The sequence below is a fragment of the Plectropomus leopardus genome, chromosome 14 (assembly GCF_026936395.1).
Source record: "Plectropomus leopardus strain MGB_pleo_1.0 chromosome 14, ASM2693639v1, whole genome shotgun sequence".
Classification (NCBI taxonomy): domain Eukaryota; kingdom Metazoa; phylum Chordata; class Actinopteri; order Perciformes; family Serranidae; genus Plectropomus; species Plectropomus leopardus.
The window spans coordinates 16798137-16816752 of record NC_142189.1 but is presented as its reverse complement, the minus strand read 5'-3'; the positions used below and the strand labels follow the sequence as shown (position 1 = coordinate 16816752).

General features: G+C 40.9%; 2 protein-coding genes across 3 annotated transcripts in view; both read right to left on the bottom strand.

The window, feature by feature from the left end:
- Nucleotides 1-14067, bottom strand: part of rnf144aa (ring finger protein 144aa) — a 39767-nt gene extending 25700 nt beyond the window's left edge. Inside the window, exons 1-2 of one of the 2 annotated variants that reach the window (XM_088087684.1) lie at nt 13485-14067; nt 12888-13107 (exon numbers count right to left, since the gene is read on the bottom strand). The gene's annotated coding sequence lies outside the window, so the exon portion shown is untranslated. The remainder of the gene's footprint in view (nt 1-12887; nt 13108-13484) is intronic. The other variant, XM_042501172.2, reaches the window with a different exon arrangement.
- Nucleotides 14068-15322: 1255 nt separating this feature from the next.
- rsad2 (radical S-adenosyl methionine domain containing 2) lies at nt 15323-18606 on the bottom strand. Its single transcript, XM_042501171.2, is given in 6 exon segments — nt 15323-15711; nt 15870-15902; nt 16041-16190; nt 16278-16507; nt 17112-17273; nt 18238-18606. Coding segments are annotated over 6 exon segments (1062 nt in total). The 5' UTR covers nt 18560-18606; the 3' UTR covers nt 15323-15546.
- Nucleotides 18607-18616: the final 10 nt, after the last annotated feature.

Below are 18616 nucleotides of genomic sequence, written 5' to 3'. Positions count from 1 at the left end.
TGCAAAACCAAGAAGCACATTTAAGGCTACAACTGAGACATAATAAATAAAATTAATAGCCTGTCAGTAATTTTACAGCTCCCAGCATATTTACATAGTCTATCTCCCTCTGAATTACAACATTGGTGCACTATTAAAATACAGTCTGTGTGAGACTTGTCACTACAACGACATATTACTGCTACCATCTCCTGATGGAAAAATAACATTGATAAATTCATGGCAGTATCTATTTCAGGCACATTTATTGTAGGCAGTATGTAGGTCATGGGTGTATGTAGGCCATAGGTTGATGTAGATCATACGCTACGTTACAAAGCCAGGACCCACGTACTCCTTCTACTAACCCACATTCGTAACCCAAAGTGCACTGGTAGAGACTTTATTTTTGGACAGCTCAATCGCTGAATGTGAAAGGTGACATGCCTTCGTGGAGGGACAGCGGTTGGTGACAGCCTCCGTCTGTCCTTGGCATTGAGGGAAGCGCTAAGAGGGTAGCTAAGAGTGGTGATAGGCCTAGTTTTTCCATGCCCTGAGGAGTTACACAATCACCCAGATGTATTTTGGCATTGTGAGTGGTGTGTGTGTGTGTGTGTGTGTGTGTGTGTGTGTCAGGTGGTGTCAGGCAAGTCAAAGTCCGTTTTGCAGTTTGGGCCAGACAGACACTGACGGTGGTCATGCCTGGGTATGTGGGGCAAAAAAACCCGTAGTCTCATGTCCACTTGGTCTCTTGCCATTTTTCTGCTGCAATGCAAGCTAAATATCGCCTCTACACAGTTACTGCAAAAGCTGTAAATGACCTGCTGTTTTGCATTTACTGTACTTTAAGTTGACAGTGACAACAAGCCTGAAAAGCTGGAGAGCTGTTAGGTCATCTTTTTTTTAAATTGTCTCAGCAATGCTAAATCTGTTTATTTCTGATCCAGCAAACCTGGTGTCATCGCTCTCCTACAATCACTGCTGATACTCTCATTCAATAAGTGAATGAGAAATGTAAATCAGCATAGCATCAATAACACTACAAAGTACAGGTTGTACCCAAGGACCAGTTTATATTCCTACCAGCACACCCCTATGAAGAGACCAGAAGACCAAAAATGGCAAAAAACTAGATGGCAAATCTGTAGTCAATTTGTAAGTTACAATGGCTTAATGGTCATTATGTTTGCAACTGGACAGAAACTATAACCACTAGAGCCTTCCCCTGAAAGCTGAGGATTTGATCGAATCACCTTGGCCAACAGAGATTCTTCAAGCCCAGAGGTCATTTTTTGGTTGTTTTCTTTTTTTTTTTTCTTTTGTCAGTCAAGGTACAGTGTACCTGTGGGGATGTTTCGGTTCCCAGATTTAGCTGCAGAGCGAGTGCTCCTAGCTTTCTGCTGCTCTCCCATACAGGAAGCTGCAGGCCCAGAGCCAGAGTGAGTCTGAGTGAGACGGAGGAAGAAAGGCTTTGCCCGGTCGAGCTCCGAGATAATGTTGTCTTCTGCCTTCTGCTTAGAGTTGTGAATTTAAAGCTCACAGCAACCTAATACGATACAGTTTCTGGCTTTTGTTTGGTATCTAATGTCTGCAAAAAACGTTGCACTATTCTGATCATTGTCAACATAGTTACCCTGCTTGGAAGGCTACCTTGGCTTGTTAGCTGAGCAAGAATACCATTATCTGCATCTGTATCACATGCATTCACACTCTGATGACACAGCATTGGGAGCAATTTGGGGTTCAGTATCTTGCCCAAGGATACTTCTACATGCTACCTGGAGGAGCTGGGGATAACACCCTTTCTGAGCCATAGCCACCCCATTAAAGGAGGTGGGACCTATCCAGTTGTCATTTTAAGCAAACCATTGATATGGATTGTTTAGAATTTGCCGTATTCATTATTTCTTAGAAAGCTATTCACAGAACGGCATCAGAATTGAGCTTTAGGTTGTTTTCTTTTTTCAATCACAAGAGTAAGAGATTACTTCATCATGAGTACAGATATCGACACAATTTACTTGTAAAAAAGTGTGTTATCTGTACCACATACTAATTTCATTTGAGTATTCAGCTCAACCCTACTGTTTACTTTATTACCTGAATGTAAACTCAATGTTACCATCCCATCAAACCCTGTTCAAAATTTCAAACTCTATTTGGAGAAAAAGTAACAAATAGTCGAGTTCATATTGAACAGCCAAATCCGATTCTACTGACATAATCCTGAGTTGGGTACAGCCCTACTTAGCATTCAGAGCTATACCACATTTACCAGAAAACACCGTCTGTCAGCAGAGATAACAGTCTCGCAGCATTAATGCCACCCAGACTTATAAACCATAAAGTTGCCCTGAGACAAAAGTCAGAGACAAAGCGGAACAAAAACAGACAAGTGAGCTGGGACAAAAAAAAAGAGGAAGGAATATGGAGAAGGAAACAGTAATCATGCAAAAGAGAGTACAATGAGACAGAAAAGAAAAAACAGACAGTAAGAAAATGGAAGGTAATGCAAGAAGTAATGTGAAACTGCAATAAAAAATGACTATTTTCACACCCCTGTAAGCCTCATAAGTGGACTCCAACAAGCTGAAGCTTTGGCAGTGTTTAATGACTGACTGTAAATATTCATGAGTTCCAGTAGCATTTGAAATGTTCTGTTTCTTCCTTTAAGTGTTAAAGAGTCGACATTAAAGACAATTTCAATTCTTGCCTAACTGGACCCCCTGGTTGGGCGACACTCATTGACTTTTAAATTCCTACAGCTCCACTCCCAATTAAAATTTAGAGTGTTTTTTGTTGGGTTTTTTTCACTTGAATTAGTTCATTTCTACACCCAAGATAACTTCTCTGTACCTGGAGGAGACAGTGAATACCACACCCCGCTGTGCTGATCTCACAAAAGAGAAAGCAAACTTGATGACATACTGATGAGCAACATGCACAGAGCAAAACCTTCAGACTAGGGCCTGACAAGAGGCAAGAGGCAATTCTTGTCCACAAAGTCTCATTGTTAAGGGCATCAAAGGCAGACTGTATTGGACAAGGGTGACAACATACGGGAGAAAAACAAAGAACATAAAAAACAAGATAAGGCAGCTAGAAGAATGTCCTTATTTGAGACAGTCATATATTGCCAACCCAACAAGTGCTTAAAACAAGGCTCTGAGCAGCGACAATAGCCCTGCTCTCCCTTCCAAAAAGCCATCCAGGCTCACATTAGCATCTCAGAAGCTAAGTGAAGACGACAGGCGTGCCACATTGAGCCTATTTCTATTGACAGATGCAGAGAGCCCGAGCAAAGGGTCGACTTTGCTGGCAATCTGTTGTCACTCACTGTTCTGCAGCTTCAGCCACTGTGTATTAATGCACATTATAACCAGATTACAGCAAATAATCTGATTAAGATCACAGGCCGTTAATGTGGATTTTCCGACCATCATGAAATGTTACCTATGGAAGCAAAAAATTCACAAAACCAGTCAGGACATTTCTCTAACGTCATGACACCGCTCGCTCAGCTGGCTGCAAACATGTTTAGACTCAACTGCTCTTTTATTTGTGTCATCATGGGAAGTTATTTTAAGTTTGTCATTAAAGGACAGTTATATCCATCCATCCTGAATTCCCTTTGTACTTCTATCCAAAACAGAATCCAACAAAAATATAAACTGGCAAAACTAATAGTTTCACAACTCCCTAAATTTTGTCGGTGAATGTTTCTGGCCTATTTTTGATTATTTCATAGTGATTTTTCTGCCAGGTTGTTTTTTTAACTTTCGTCTTTGAAGTAAACCTCATTAGAATTCCTTGTGAATTTCCATCCAAAACAATGTGAAAAAACCCCAAATCCACTTAGTTGTTTATTAATGGAGACTGAATAGATTCACTAATTGACTGTTCTTTTCTCCAAAGAATTCTCACTTTTCATCAACACAGTAAACAAACACAAGGTCACACCCACTGAGGACAGTGGCTGAAAACCAACAAATAAGGGCTGTATTCACAGGCTGTCTGAATGTGACGTAACTGGTGGACACTTCAGCACACTGCTGGCAGCGTTTCTGCCCAATGGCTACTAGCCAAAAAACGTGTGGCAGCCCATATTAAACCTCTTAATAGAGCCACAAAACAGAGCTGAATATGAACTAATGTAATCTGTATTTTCACCACCAATAGTCATGCTACTTTTTGTGTCCAGCAGCAAGTCATTAGTTGATTCATGGCAACTGACATGCATCAGAATCCAGTCATGCTTACTAATTTCCTTCCCTATTTGACCAAGATAACCTGATTAAAATGTCTAATACGTAAACGTCGCTCTGATAGGTGTAGATTAACTACATGATCTGTGTGAAGAATGAAGGGATGTGTCACCAAATGCAGACTCTTCCATCCGTTGTCAATTTTTCATTACAATGGAGGCAAACGTTAAACCAAAATCTGGCTATACAGACAGTAGTTCTTTGTAGGATTAAATTCAACTGATAACTTAAATTGTTGATAATACTAAAAACATTGACAACATTATCCTTCAATCATCACACAGTTGATCTTAATATGAATGGTATGAAAAGCACGCAAACACAGCCGGGCTCATCGATAAGGACTGTCCGAGGCAAGTAAAATGCCTTGTTGGGCGAGTAAATCTAGCAACTCACTTGCCCGAAAAAAGAAATTAACATATCTTCCGGAGCTGATGATGGAAAAGCTAGAGCTTTCTTGCCTCCTTCTCATTTCTGTTGAGACCTGCAGTACTGACTGGACCAGGCCCCCAGGAAATGTGCCAGAACTTGAAGCCAATTTGACATCGTGGTCAGACTATCTTTCAAGTCTGTGATGCCAAGGGGCTCAAAAGAGATGTCTGGAAATCAGACATTTTTTCAGAGCGTCACAACCCCCGCAAAATGACTCATTTCACGATTGGGATTTGATCCATTTGATTGGAAAACAAGTCAAGAAGAGCCGCACGATTAAAGCATTTTATCCCAATTAAAGTTAGCGGAGTGCTGAAAAGGGAGAAGCCAGCTCAGACAGTAAAGTTAGAAGTATGCTTGGCCTACACATTGCAGAAGATCTGGGTAATTTTACAGCCTTCAAGTCAAACTTTTTTGGCTTTATGCACCACTGAGCAATTTTCATAGGAATGAATGTGGCATCGCATATACATTGATGCGTCATTGATGCGTCAGGCACTCAAGAGAAAATGGCGGCAAACTATGAGTTTAGGTGCAAGCAAGCATTTCAATTCACCTGAAGAAAAAAAGGTTTAGTTGGGTGGGATTAGAGAATGTGGGTGAAACTCCAACTACGTATTGCATAGTTTGCAGTAAGTCAGAGCCAGGTGGATGAAGCAAGGTTGTTTTTTAAAGGAAACTCAAGTTTTGGAAAAATGTTGCCATGACAAGAGCCATTTAGTTTTGTTGTTTGGTAACTGTTGACAAATAAAACCATTTGTATAGGGGCAATTACACACTGACAGTTAGATTTCTGACTGAACCATGCACAGCCCCTCATAAAGACATTCATATTGGTTGAGGTTACTTCAAACAGTGCGTGTGAATGCTCACATGAATGAGTATGAGGAATTGATTTATCTTATGTCATGAGGAGGTTAAACACTCCATGAGTTATTGGCATAGCTTCACTTTCAATGTATAGACCCTGCTTCATCAACTTTATCACACACACACACACACACACACACACACACACTCACACACACACACACACACACACACACACTCACACACTCACACTCACAAACAACCCTGGGGTCAAATCAATTATGCCACCACGCAATGCTGACTGTGTCACACTTATGGAGGCTAAAAGACCAGAGCAGATCATGGTGAAAATCAGCTGACAGACAACGTGGCAAAAAGTAAAGAACATTTGCCATTTCACTTCACCTAAAAAGTGACTGCATGCGGATCAAAACACTTTAATGGAGTCATATCACATCAATAGTTTTGTCCTTTAGCTGAAATGACTGATGAGAACACTACATAACTGGCGTTAAACTAATGAGCATGACTGCTGCACAGTGAGGACTGCCGTCACTCCACTGGACAATAGAGTTTTCATGGTCACAGGAGGAGAGAGCCTCTCCAACAGAGAGGCACTCAGAGCCTAATCTGCAGAGTGCGGTGACTCCTTTACCAACAGTGGGCAAAACAATTCACAAGCAATTTCAGTAATCGCTGAGTTGGGATTCAGGAATTTTTTACATTGTGTTCTTCTGTTCCAGGATCTCAGGCATCCTCTGTCGCTATCTTTCTTCAGTCTCTACAGACAGTCCAACATATCATCTTCAGTAGAGGTAGGGCTGGGCAACATGTTACATGTCAGACTAGATATCATCTTAGATTTTAGATATAGTAATATCAGAAGTGTTCCTGGTTTTAAAGGCAGAATTACAGTGAAGTGTAATTTTCTGAACTGACACGACTTTAACCACTTAGTCATTATATCCACCTTACTGATGATTAGTAAAAATGTCATTATTTAAATATTTTGTGAAAGCCCTAATAGTCAACCCAACAATATTGTCTCAATATCAATATTGAGGTATTTGGTAAAAAATGTTGTTATATCTGTTTTTTTTTCCATATCACCCAGCCTTACAATAGCAGGCGTTTTCACATTTTCTATATCGCTCCACAACAGCAGATTTTGTCTCTTACTCATTGTTCTGCCCTCCACCCTCATCCTCGCTGTTTGCTGAGCTGCTGCCGAGTAAAGTGAACCCAGTCTCTGAGTCCCATTGCAAGAGAATGGGAAGGAAGCCAAAAACTACCTTAGGAAATGCGCTGGCGTCCTGTTGTTGGGTTTGCTGCCGACACACAAAGGATGCAAACCCACTAAAAGTGAGGAAAGGAAACACTCCAAAAGGCAGATGTCTTCTTGTGACTTAACATATCAAAAGAGTGAGGAAAAAAGAAATTACAACACCATGATGACACATTTCAAGGGTGTGCTATGAACAGCGCTTCTATTCATCTACTCATCTTTTTCGCTGATAAAATAACAGCTTGGCCTTATTCAAAACTTTATAGTCTGTATTCAGACGTTATATTCTCTGCACGTTTTTAAGGTTTAAGATCTCCAGTCAGAGTGTAGGTAGAGCTGCCACAAGTGAGGCACTCATCACTGTCAGGGTTTGGACATAATGGATTATACTAAAGGGCTATCAGCCAGTAATCAGCATGGGAGGAAATTGTTATCAGAATTACTGATTAGACTATTATTTTCAGATAACCTGAAAGAGCTGTAGTCTCATTAAGCTTCCCAGGGCCCTGACAATGAAGGCCAAACTCAAACAACTAGCAGTGCTAAGGGCGAACAGATCAAATACTTTGTGACTGCAAATACAACTCAGAAATGTACATATAACATCACAGAAGGACAAAAAAATAACTTAACATTTTCACCTTAATTTAAGTTATAAACTAAGATTATCATGCAGTAAAACCCAAATTTTGATATCATCCATGGACAGGGAGCTCAAGAACCAGTTCTAGTTCAGAACATGTTCCAAATGTTCTGATCCATCAAAATTGTTTGCCTCCAAGCTTATCAGTTTTTTTTAACACTCCTGGTATATTATTCTGACAGTCACACATTGCAAAGCAATTACATCAAACTCATGTGTCTACACTGCTGGAAACTTGCAACAAGAGAAGTCATGGAGGGATGAAGAAACTTTCCAGAACGCAGCATCATTTCATGAAGAAAGATGACAACAGTGCTGCTTGTAATGTCTGAAAAATAATGATTTCAACTAAGGGTGGAAACATCAGCAATACAATGAAAAATGTATTTATGCAAAATGGAAAATGATGCATGCATGTAATCCATGACAATTTTATCTAATTGATAAAAGCCTAAATTTTCACTTCACTTCAACAGAACATTTCCTACTGCAGCTGCTTCATATTGACTATATTCAACTGACCAAACAAGGGATGGCTTTTAATGTGAAGCAGCCAATGGCAACTGGATATCAAAAAAAGATCTACAAAACAAGACATAAGTCATTTCTCCCTTCTTGGACGATGGATTTTCTTTTTTTTTTTTTTTTTACTTTCACAACTCAGCATGGTAACTAACAACACTGTGCCCCGCTGTTGTGTGGAAAACTACATGCAGCATTAATCAGATCATGGTTGCAATTATGTTTGACTCACTTTTTCATTAAGACACCACAATGTGTTTGGCTGCTGGGTAAAAAGAAACACGAGTTGCTCTCCTATTGTATTTCTGACAAAGTAGCTCCTCCAGAGATGTTTGCTGTTGTGTTAAACTGCACTTACTGTTACCACGGTAACCACTAGTGTTGCCAAATCTACTAGGATCAAAATCTCAAGGATTACAATTTAAAACCTTTTGTTAAGTTTAAGTAATTAAGTCTTGATAGAACTAGAAGGCTGCAGGTTCAGTGGGGAGTAAGAAGTGTCTCCAGTGCTTAGAAAGTTACTGTTGTCCAAGTATTAGTCAGGCCCTTCCAAAGGGAGACAAAGAAAGAGGTGTCGATTTTAGGAGCATATGCCCAAAAAATGACAGCATGCCAAGATAAAGTGTCACCAGATCTCTCCTAAATGTGCGTACTTTACATCGTCATTGCGCCATTCATCTGTTTTCTTCCTGCCACGGTATGAGCTTGAGCTCTATGCCAGGTTGCACCAGCTTTTGGCTCATCACTGGCACTCCCAGATCCCGGCCTACCTCCTGACTCATCTACTTCTACCTCAGTGATTTCCTACATTTTAGAGAATGACTTTCAGAGGAGTACGAGCCTGAACATGTTTATTCTGCTGTTTTCATGTGTAGGTGGGGAGCATCAGCAACAGAGACAGACGTAGTAAGAGCAAAAGGTTGGCTTATTCCCAGTCGAGCTGAAGTGTGAGTTGTACCCCTTTAATGATCGTGAAATATCATTTGTTGTTGGCCTATAGTCTATTGATGCTACCGTGGGTGGAAAAACTACTCTCTCCTCCAACAAAATATTCCTTCCTGACTTTTTTTCCAAATGAGGAACTTTAGAAAGAAGCCCATGCAGTGCGAATGCGTGGGATGTACCCCAAAATTGGAAATGGTTTAGAAAGCTTTTCAGAATTTTTCTTACTGCTGTAAAACTCCATTATAGCTGCAGTGGAGATATCTTGACATAATGATGTTACATTATCTATTTTCAGGCCATTTTCTGCAGGAGTCAGTAAAATCTACCACCAAATAAAAATGTACCCAGAGCTGCAGTGACATCTGTTTCTAAAAACATGGCTGTTGCCCTCATTAGGCAGTCATTCAGGGCTAGATGGATGGATGTTCCTTAAAGTCCTGTATTCTTCTAATTTTTTAGGCTACCGCAAAGGTTATTGGTATCATGCTAAGGCATGATTCAAAGCGAGTTATTTCTCATATTTTTGCCTTAGAATCACCAGGCCTTAAAATAATGAAACTGCACATTTGTCTCAATATTCTTCAATCCTGATATTCTGATATTATAGCGCATCCATACTGATCTTTAGTCTGTAACATTTATCATGCTAGCATTGTAAAATGCTCACATTTAACATGTTAGTATGATGTGCTAGCATTTAGCATGTGATTATGCTAAAATAAACTTGTTAGCAGTAGGCTAATTTGAAAATATGGCTGACAGTCATTACATTAACGGATGTTCTTTCATTGACTGAAGTTAACAGTAAGTGGCTTTTTGTTTCAATGTCCAAAGAAGATGAACACACATTTGTGAGTTCATAGGCAAAACCTGAATGTTCAGACGAAGCTTTTTCTTGCCCGTATGGGACTCACTCAACCCCCAAGGGCATGCTGCAATTTACACATTCCTGAAATGCTAAATCTTGGAAAGTGTCAGGCGGTCAGCAGAATCTGCCGGTGCACTGACACATAACAGTCTGTCACTTCACAAGATCTACCTGTCTGAGAAAATGGAGCCTACGAGAGCAGTTCAAAACGCCAGGCAGCTGTGTGGAAGAAGCACGGCACACACAGGCATCGCATAATGCTCTCATAACAATCCCTATCTCATCCTAACGCAATCCTAACTGGCTGGATACAAGCCATAACACACGGAGCTAAAGCGCTCTCTGAGCAATGAACATCATTCTCAGGAGCTATTTAAACCTCAAGTGGTTGCATTGTTGACTGTCTGGTTTGTGCACTACCCTTCCCTCAACGTGAGCCTCAGACACACACATACATGCAGTACACCTGGAAACCGGCACCACCCTGAACTCTCACTCACAAAACCTTTCTGAAATGGCATTTTAGACGTTGCGTAATCTTTGGCAACCTGACTGCACAGAGACAGACTACAACCCCTGGAGCCAGATTACACCAAAATGACTTCTCTAGACGTGTACATGAGAATAAAAGACGCGATTCAACAAGTGTACACTGCAGTAATGTACTGTACATCTGAGACAGCTAAGTGTCTTCAGAAATGCCAGTTATCTATCCACAGAGGACTTGTATTCAGTGTACTGCCCTCACAGACCATCCTCTGTGAGTGAAACCACTCAAGACTTAGGTAACCAGGAACTGACACTAATTGAGTTTTAATCACTGATTAAGTGTATTTAAACAAAATGGGTGCCACATTTCTAGATCAACTCCGTCTCAGGCTGACTAATCTCCTTAACATTAGGTGCTGCTGTGTGATCTACAGTTCCGTTATTACTCTTAAACTGTCAGAGAGCCTCTTCAAGTCTGGAAAACCAAAGCAACTCCTTGTGTATTCCCCAGACACACTTGTGTGATTGCGACAGAATGTAAAACGACATCCTACAAATCAAGCACCAGAAAGTCTTAGAGTAGCCGTCCTTACTGCATTTTTTTCATCTATGAAAACTACAAATGTGTCGGGTGGGTGCTGTGTTTTGCAGAACAACAGCTTAGAGATTGCTTAAAAAGCCCAACCTAAAGCTGAGTCAACGTAAAACAAATCCAGTTACAGAATTTCCTGGAATCAGAGTATCTATCTGTTGTTATCTGTCTTATCATCACCATCACAAAAACATATTAAGCAGAGGTCCTTTTCAAAATGCAGCAGTAATATTTTTCAGTGCATGGTGATGCTAAGGTCATGCAGCCCCATGAAAGGCTTAGATAATCATTAAGTGTTTACTGAGAGATAGCCTGTGCTCTGTGAGGCCAATACAGCACGCCAAAACAATCACAGCCCCTCCTGGTCTATATAAAGTGCCCCTTATATGTGCTGCCCTGTGTATGTACATGTTTCCATGTACATTCATGTGTGTGTATTTTTGACCTGTACTCCCTCCGGGCTAGCACGCTGAGTTCTGGGCATCATAACCTCATTCCTTCTCACTCCTAAGTAAACTCATCTCAACTTTCCTCTGGAAGCAGGCTGACTGCCTCTGGTCACTCTGAGGAATGTGTTACTGTTTTGTACAAGACCATCTTTCTCTTGTTATGAACAAATCTGCTGCTGCAGCAAAAGTAGCGTGCTTGATGCATTTACTCTCCCGATGGGAACTGAGGCTTTTTCCGAGGAGAGTGGAAAAAGAACATCACAACACTGCCTGCATATCAGTCAAATTCTACGAGGAACATACAACATTCCCTAAATGTTTGCTCATACGTATGTGTTTTGTTTTGAGTTTTGTGTAGCTCCTGTGATATGGCTGCCAGCATGGAGAGACGGAACAGTCCTAACAAGCACAAGCCCAGGGGCTCAAAGTGTCAGAGCCTATGTCGTCTTCACCTTCATGATGCCACTTACATTAACACTTATGATCAGGAAGAGACTCAAAATGACCTCAAAAGACACAAAAAGACCATTAAGAGATGCAGGAACTGCAAAGAGACACACACAAAAAAAAAAATACAAAAAAGGGGGCACAACAACTGCAAAGAGACACAAAAAGACCGCAAAAAGATGCACAGAACCGCAAATACACACAAAAGAACTACAAAAAAAGGGGGGCAAAACAAAAAGATGCCGAGATGCAGAGATGCCCAGAACTACAAAGACACACAAGATAACTGCAATTAAGGGGTAAAACAATACATAGAGACAAAATAATGACCAAAGGAGATGCAAAATGACTTTGAAGAGATGCCAAACAACCACCAAGAGATACAGACAGCTAAAAAAGACACCAAATTACCTGAAAGTGACACAAAAGACCACAAATAGATGCACAGGGACTGCAATGAGACTCAAAATAACTAAAAAGGGGGCAAACAACCACACAGATACACAAGATTACATCAAAGAGACACAAGATGGATACACAATGACCAAAAAGGGCACAAAAAGAGATTATTCGAAACCAAATAAGCACCTAACAACTACAAAAAGGGGGCAAAATAACCACAAGACACAAAACAATCAAAATTGACACAAAATGACCATAGAGGCACAAAGCCATGAAAACATTCATAATGACTCCTAAGAGATGCAAATCAACAAAAAACAGAAGCAACACAACCACAAAGAATGTGTGTGTTTTGCTCCTAGGTGGCGGGGCCTTTGGCATATCTGTGCCCAAGGGCCCACTGTCTCATCATGTGTCCATGGCTAGAAGCATGAAACTGGAGACAGAATCAATAGCACACAATAAGAGGTATTTTAAAAGCTGAGGTTTATGACTGGATGGACCTCATGTATTACATGTCCGTAATGCAGGCTGCCACACACACAAAACCAGGCACTTGAACACACCATAGACATTTTCTCAACATATTGACCCATGACATTTAATGCACATTTTGTCTTTGCGGGATGCTGACAATATTTTTGGCTTACTTAGCAGAAAATAATAGAAAAAATAAACATACAAACATGATAAGAGGGGATAAGACGAGAGAACACAATGTACAGGTAGCACAGACATTAAAAAATGAATTTCACGTACCACACACACCTCACAGCCTTGACCGGCGCTGACTGCAGGAAAGCTGTGTTTGTCTAGTAGCCTGGTTTCATAGCTTTGCCTATAATCTGACTGGACCCTAAGGGGGGAACCTGCTGCTTAAAATGGAAATAGCTGGGCACTGAGTGACCTTTCAGAGCTCTGGTGGAGCCATCCATTCTGAGCGTGTTATGCTTAGAGCTCAGATGCAACACTGGAGCTGCTGCATGGGGGAAAACAAGTGTCATTTAAAGCTGTGGTGAGCAACAATTACAGCAACTTCGATCAGCAGCAATAGTCAGTATCTCTCTCTCTCTCTCACACACACACACACACACACGGAGCCTTACTGATGTCATTCTGAAGCAGCTACCTGCAGCCATGCTTTGTCATCTATCACTACAGCTGATCACAACAAAAACATACCAACAGAGTTCACGTTTATACTCAAGCCAATAGCGTGCGACTGCGAGCCAAAGTGTAGCATATCTTGCTGTAAAAACGAGGAAATGGCGAAAATAAAATGCGACAGCACTTCATAACTGAGCCACATCACAAGCTGCTCCGTCTGTGTTAAGAATAAAAGCACAAAAAGCTTACCTGGCTTTCTGAGATAACGCCGTCTTGATGGTGTAACCTCGGGAAAAGGTTGAAAAGATGATCTCCTGAATTGGATTAACGAAGAGGCGGCCAACCAGTCAGGCAGAGGAGGAGGAGGATATCTCTGAAGGGGTGATGCCCATGTTCATTATGTGTCCCTCCAACGTCAGGGTGGAAACATTTGACCTGCTACTGTCGCCTACAGGCCCTGGTGATACACATATAACCATCAGCGGAGGCCAAAACAGAAAAACAAGGCAGCGTAGATAAATAAGCAAAGCAGCGGGAAGCACGAGCTGCAGCTGACACTCTCCTCTGTGTTTTGCTTGACAGTGGGATTGTTATTACACCGGAACAGCGTCTAATCTCGACCACTAGAGAGTGCGCAACGTCCAGCCGCCGCTGCTACACGAGCCCAGCGGAAAGCAAGACGCGATCTTGCTGCAAAGAAATCCGGGGGCGGTGTGTGTTTAGCTCTCCGCCGTCCGTGCTGCCGTGCTCGGTGGGAAATCAGCTGCTCCGCACCGGAGAGACGCCATTTGTCCGTGAGAGGCTTCCCGTCTGCTGGCGCTTAAAGGAGAGCTCAGCATACACCAGCTTTTCATGCACGACAGCGCCACACTGTGAAAATACCCTGTAACCACTACAAATAATGTATTGACAGTTTTTCTTCGGCAAAGTATAAGAAAGTAGAATAAGGGTGCTTTCACACCTGAAAGTCCGGACTAGGGTCCGCACCATGGTTCGAGTTTTTGTTACATTGTATATATTTGGTCCGGTTGGTTTTGGTTTCACGCTGCAATTAATGCGAAAGGACTAATGGACTTAACATGACAAACATACGTCATATCGTCGTCAACTACGTGGGTGGCGTGTCTCTAAACTGTAAATTTTCTTGTTTTTTTTTTAATTTCGGCGCCCGTGTTATCAAGTTAGAGCATCCACACTGCGCACTCAGGAGCGTCTCAGCTGCAGCTGCAGCGCGTCTACAGAAACGGAGGCTCGCCGATTTTTTACGCGTGCCACGCACGTTTGTCAGCAGGAATAGAAAATTGTGCTTTGACAGTCATATTGACTCTGTGCCACCGTTTACTGCAGTTTTAAAGTCTCTCTCTGTCACAAAGCTGAGGAACTACAAAGACGTCTGTTTTACTCCAACTTCCCCCCGTCCCTCTCAAAATAAAAGCCCTCTAACAACGTATCTATAGACAGAATCCCATCAGTTGCTCTCACAAGGCATTTTATCTTGAAACATTTACAGGATCGTGTTGTCGGCAATGCAGGGAATGTACGACTTCATAAATGAAATACATTTGTACTAAAACATGTAGAAGTACAGGACTCAGCAGCAGACAGTGTGTAAACACCATAAAACACGCTACAGCTCGGCGAGGCTGCCGCCACGCACAGCTGATGGTGTTGTGTGAAACAGGCCTAATCCTGAAGACTGCTTAAAAAAGTAGGTTATTTTTGCAGTAAGATAGAACAAAAAGTTCAAGAAGGAATGGGTGGAATTGGCTCTCCTTATCTCCCCATGTGCTCCCGGGCTCATTTTGTTTTGGTACTGTCAGTGTTAGCCTGTCGTAATGTTATGTCATTAGTGCGAAGGTCCGGGCCTTTCAAAATAATGCTTTCACACTGTACATGAACCGAACCGTGGCTCGGTTTGATCCGGACCGAAACCACCTCTTTTGTCGGACCAGGGTTCGGCTGTTTGGTTCGGACCATGGTCCAGGGGAGGTTTCACACCTGTCATTTTGGTTCGGATCAAATGCGAAAGTCCGGACCAAACTACATATGTGTGAAAGCCCCCTAAATCAAATTAAACACTTTAATAATTTAAATGAAAATATATTTATTAGAAATATTTGCTCATAAGTGTATCTGCAGTGCAATTAAACAATAATCTATGAAACAATATATCTATTCAGTGCAAAGAATAACATATGTTCCAAAAAGCCCATATAAATCAATAAAAAAAAAAAACAAACACACACAAACACTCATGTTGTATTAGTTATTTACACCATCACTCAGCACAATTATATGGAGTTGCACGTTTTCACCACTCCAGTTTCATGTCGGCTTTGCTCCACACATATTTTCCTCCTCTCTTAAGAAACATCTTCTCATCAAAGCCGCTAAAGCGAATGGCCTCCTTCACACCAACATCAAGGATAGACTTGGACGGGTCCTTCCGTCCCTCTCGACAGTCCAGGAAACGCATCTGAAAAAATTAAGAAAGAGGGTATAATTTACACATTTAAGTGCTTGTCAGATGTTGTAACTTACCTGGATTTTGAATAGTTAGTATGCCACAAAAAAAAAAAAAAGAAAAGTAGCCATCTTATGAGGAGTGTGTCTAGTCCTTTAAACTATACTTACATATTCATCCAGTATCAAGTAGGAATTCCTCATCTGAGAAGACAAAGAGCATAAACTTTTATTTTGGAAGTCTAGGGCCTGGCATCTAATTCCTGGCATTTCTGTATTTGCATTAGTTTGTATGGTATGTACAGTATGTTCAGTCATATTACATTGCCACTGTAAACATACCTTCTCATTGGACTCAGGACCGAGGCAGGGGATGCTGCTGTGTCTGTCCAGAAACTCCTGAAACCTGTGTTCACTGATGACAAACCTCTCTGCTTCCCTCAGGGCCATCTCTCCTGCATTTTCCCCATCAATCAGCAGACACTGGAACACCTGAACACAGGAAGCACAGACAGAGACGGTGACGATGTGCGTCAAGATAACATGTATGCAAACATACATGCTCTGTTCTGTCATCACCTTCCAGCGGACCGGGTTGAGCTGCAGTATGTTCTCTGTCATGTCTTCGTCCACGTTGAAGGTGTTGATGACCGAGTTGATTTTGAAGGCCACTTTGTACTGCTGGCACCAGTCGCGGATCTTGTGAAGGTTGTTAATGTGGCTCTTCCTGCCCTGAGCTCTGCCAATTAGCTGGTTTGTTGCTTCATCAAAGCTGTCACAGGAGACGGCCAAAATGTCAAGATCATCACCTGGTGGAGAGAGAGTGCAAATTTTAAAGTCATGGATTATTGCTAGAAAAGCATTTCTCTTCTCCTTCGATTTAATTCAATTTAATTTTATTAATAAAGCCCCGTATCACAAATCACAATTTGCCTCAGAGGGCAAATTACATCATATGGCATCCCTTTGTCCCTCTAATGATGAAAAACTCCCCCAAAAAACTTTATAATTAGGGAAAAAATGGCAGAACCTGAGAAAGAGAGACTGAGGAGGTATCACTCTTCCACTACAGACGTGCAATAGACGTCGCGTGTACAGAACAAATCAACATAAAAAAAATACAGTAAAACATATGACAAAATGACATAAAAAGAGAAAACGAGGCACGGAAATAGCAAAAAGAACAATAAGAACCATAACAATAACAGAAATATGAGTAAGAACAACAGTATATAATAATATGTTATATGTATATATTAATATATAATTTTACTTTTGTGTGAAAATTATACTCATGTGTATAACAGTCGTAGAAGTGTGACAAAATTAAATGAGGCTCCAGACTAGTGTGTAATAAGCTTAACAAAAAGAATGAATTTGTCCTACAAAGTTGACACTAATTTGGAGTCTTACCATATTTCTAGAAACATTTTTCTTTGATCATGCTTCCATTGCTGACGATGCTGACACTCGGGAGCTGGAGGTCCTGTTTACAGTACTGTACTAATTTCCCCAGAAATTCTCCTTTTTCGTGCAGGAAAGGCTCTCCTCCAGAGAAGTTTATCTTTTCCATGCCTAACAAAGAGCAGTAAATGTAAGTGCATAAAAGAGCTTTGACACCTGATGTGGTTAAATTTGTACTCTTGGCCAGACTAAATTATGATAAATAATGAAAACCAATGAGTCACAGTTGATTGGATGTATGATTCAAACAATACATATTGGATCTAAGTAACTCTTGGTACAGCTGATACATGGACAACGACCTACCAAAAACTCAATGTAACAGAACAATGATTACGTCATACAGATGTGTCTTACATTGGAGTCTAACGTCTACAAGGTATTGATCTGATCGTATCTTAAAGCTTCGAAACCCGGATCGACAAAGTATTTTAAAAAAGTATTCATATACTTTATATATACTTAATGGTCCACGTGGCTATACATAAATATACTAGTATATTTAAAGTATTTAAACCTTTGAATTGTACAAAGTGGTTTGATTTCTATTAAAAACATGGAAAAATGACATCTTAGTAAGAAACAAGTTTCAAGAAATTGGTAGACCTGGAATTTTTTTTTTTTAAAAAGGCCAGGGAAAAATGCCTAGGAAAAAACAAAAAAGCATGGATGTCTATATATTTATAATGATAAAAATTACATACTTAAAATTATGTGACAGAAATATCATAATTTCAAAGCACTTTTTTTCCAGGTAATTTTCCTGTACTTTTTACTAATTTCTAGCAATTTCTGGGTCATTTTTCTTCTGTTGTTTGTTGCCTTTTTCTTCTGTTTTTGAAAGATATCAAGCCAATTTGCTCAATTTCCAAAGTGTTAACCTTCATACACTCTGAGCCTTCCCACATGCCTGCAGGCAGACAGTGAAGGGCTCTGAGGAAAATGAAAGTACACCCTATCTACACCATGGCTATGGTTGAATCATACTATTATACACGATGACATTCTTATTGAATAATTTTACCACAACAAAACACAAAAAAAAGAAGAGAATACACTGATCTGACAAATGTACCTGATTCCTTCAGGAGTTTGAGGCCCCTCTTTGCTTCCTCCAGAGGCAGGACAAAGGATGTTTTTGCAGTGTGGAAACAAAATCCACATTTGTAATTACACTTGCGTGTAAAGTGGTAGTTGACACTTGTTGGAGTCACTGCATTTTGAACTTCTCTTTGGTCCACTTTTCTGTCAACAGGTGGAGTGTGTGCTTCTCCTCTGTAGACTCCTGGTGTCCAGTAACAAACTATTGAAAAAAAGCTGGCTATGAGGTGATGCAGGGCGCTGATGCACAGCTGCAGCAGCTGCCTCGGAGACAGGACCACTGAGGAGAAATTCATCTTCACACTTGTCTTTATCACACGAGCTGTGTGTGTTCGCACTTTGGAGGCTGATGC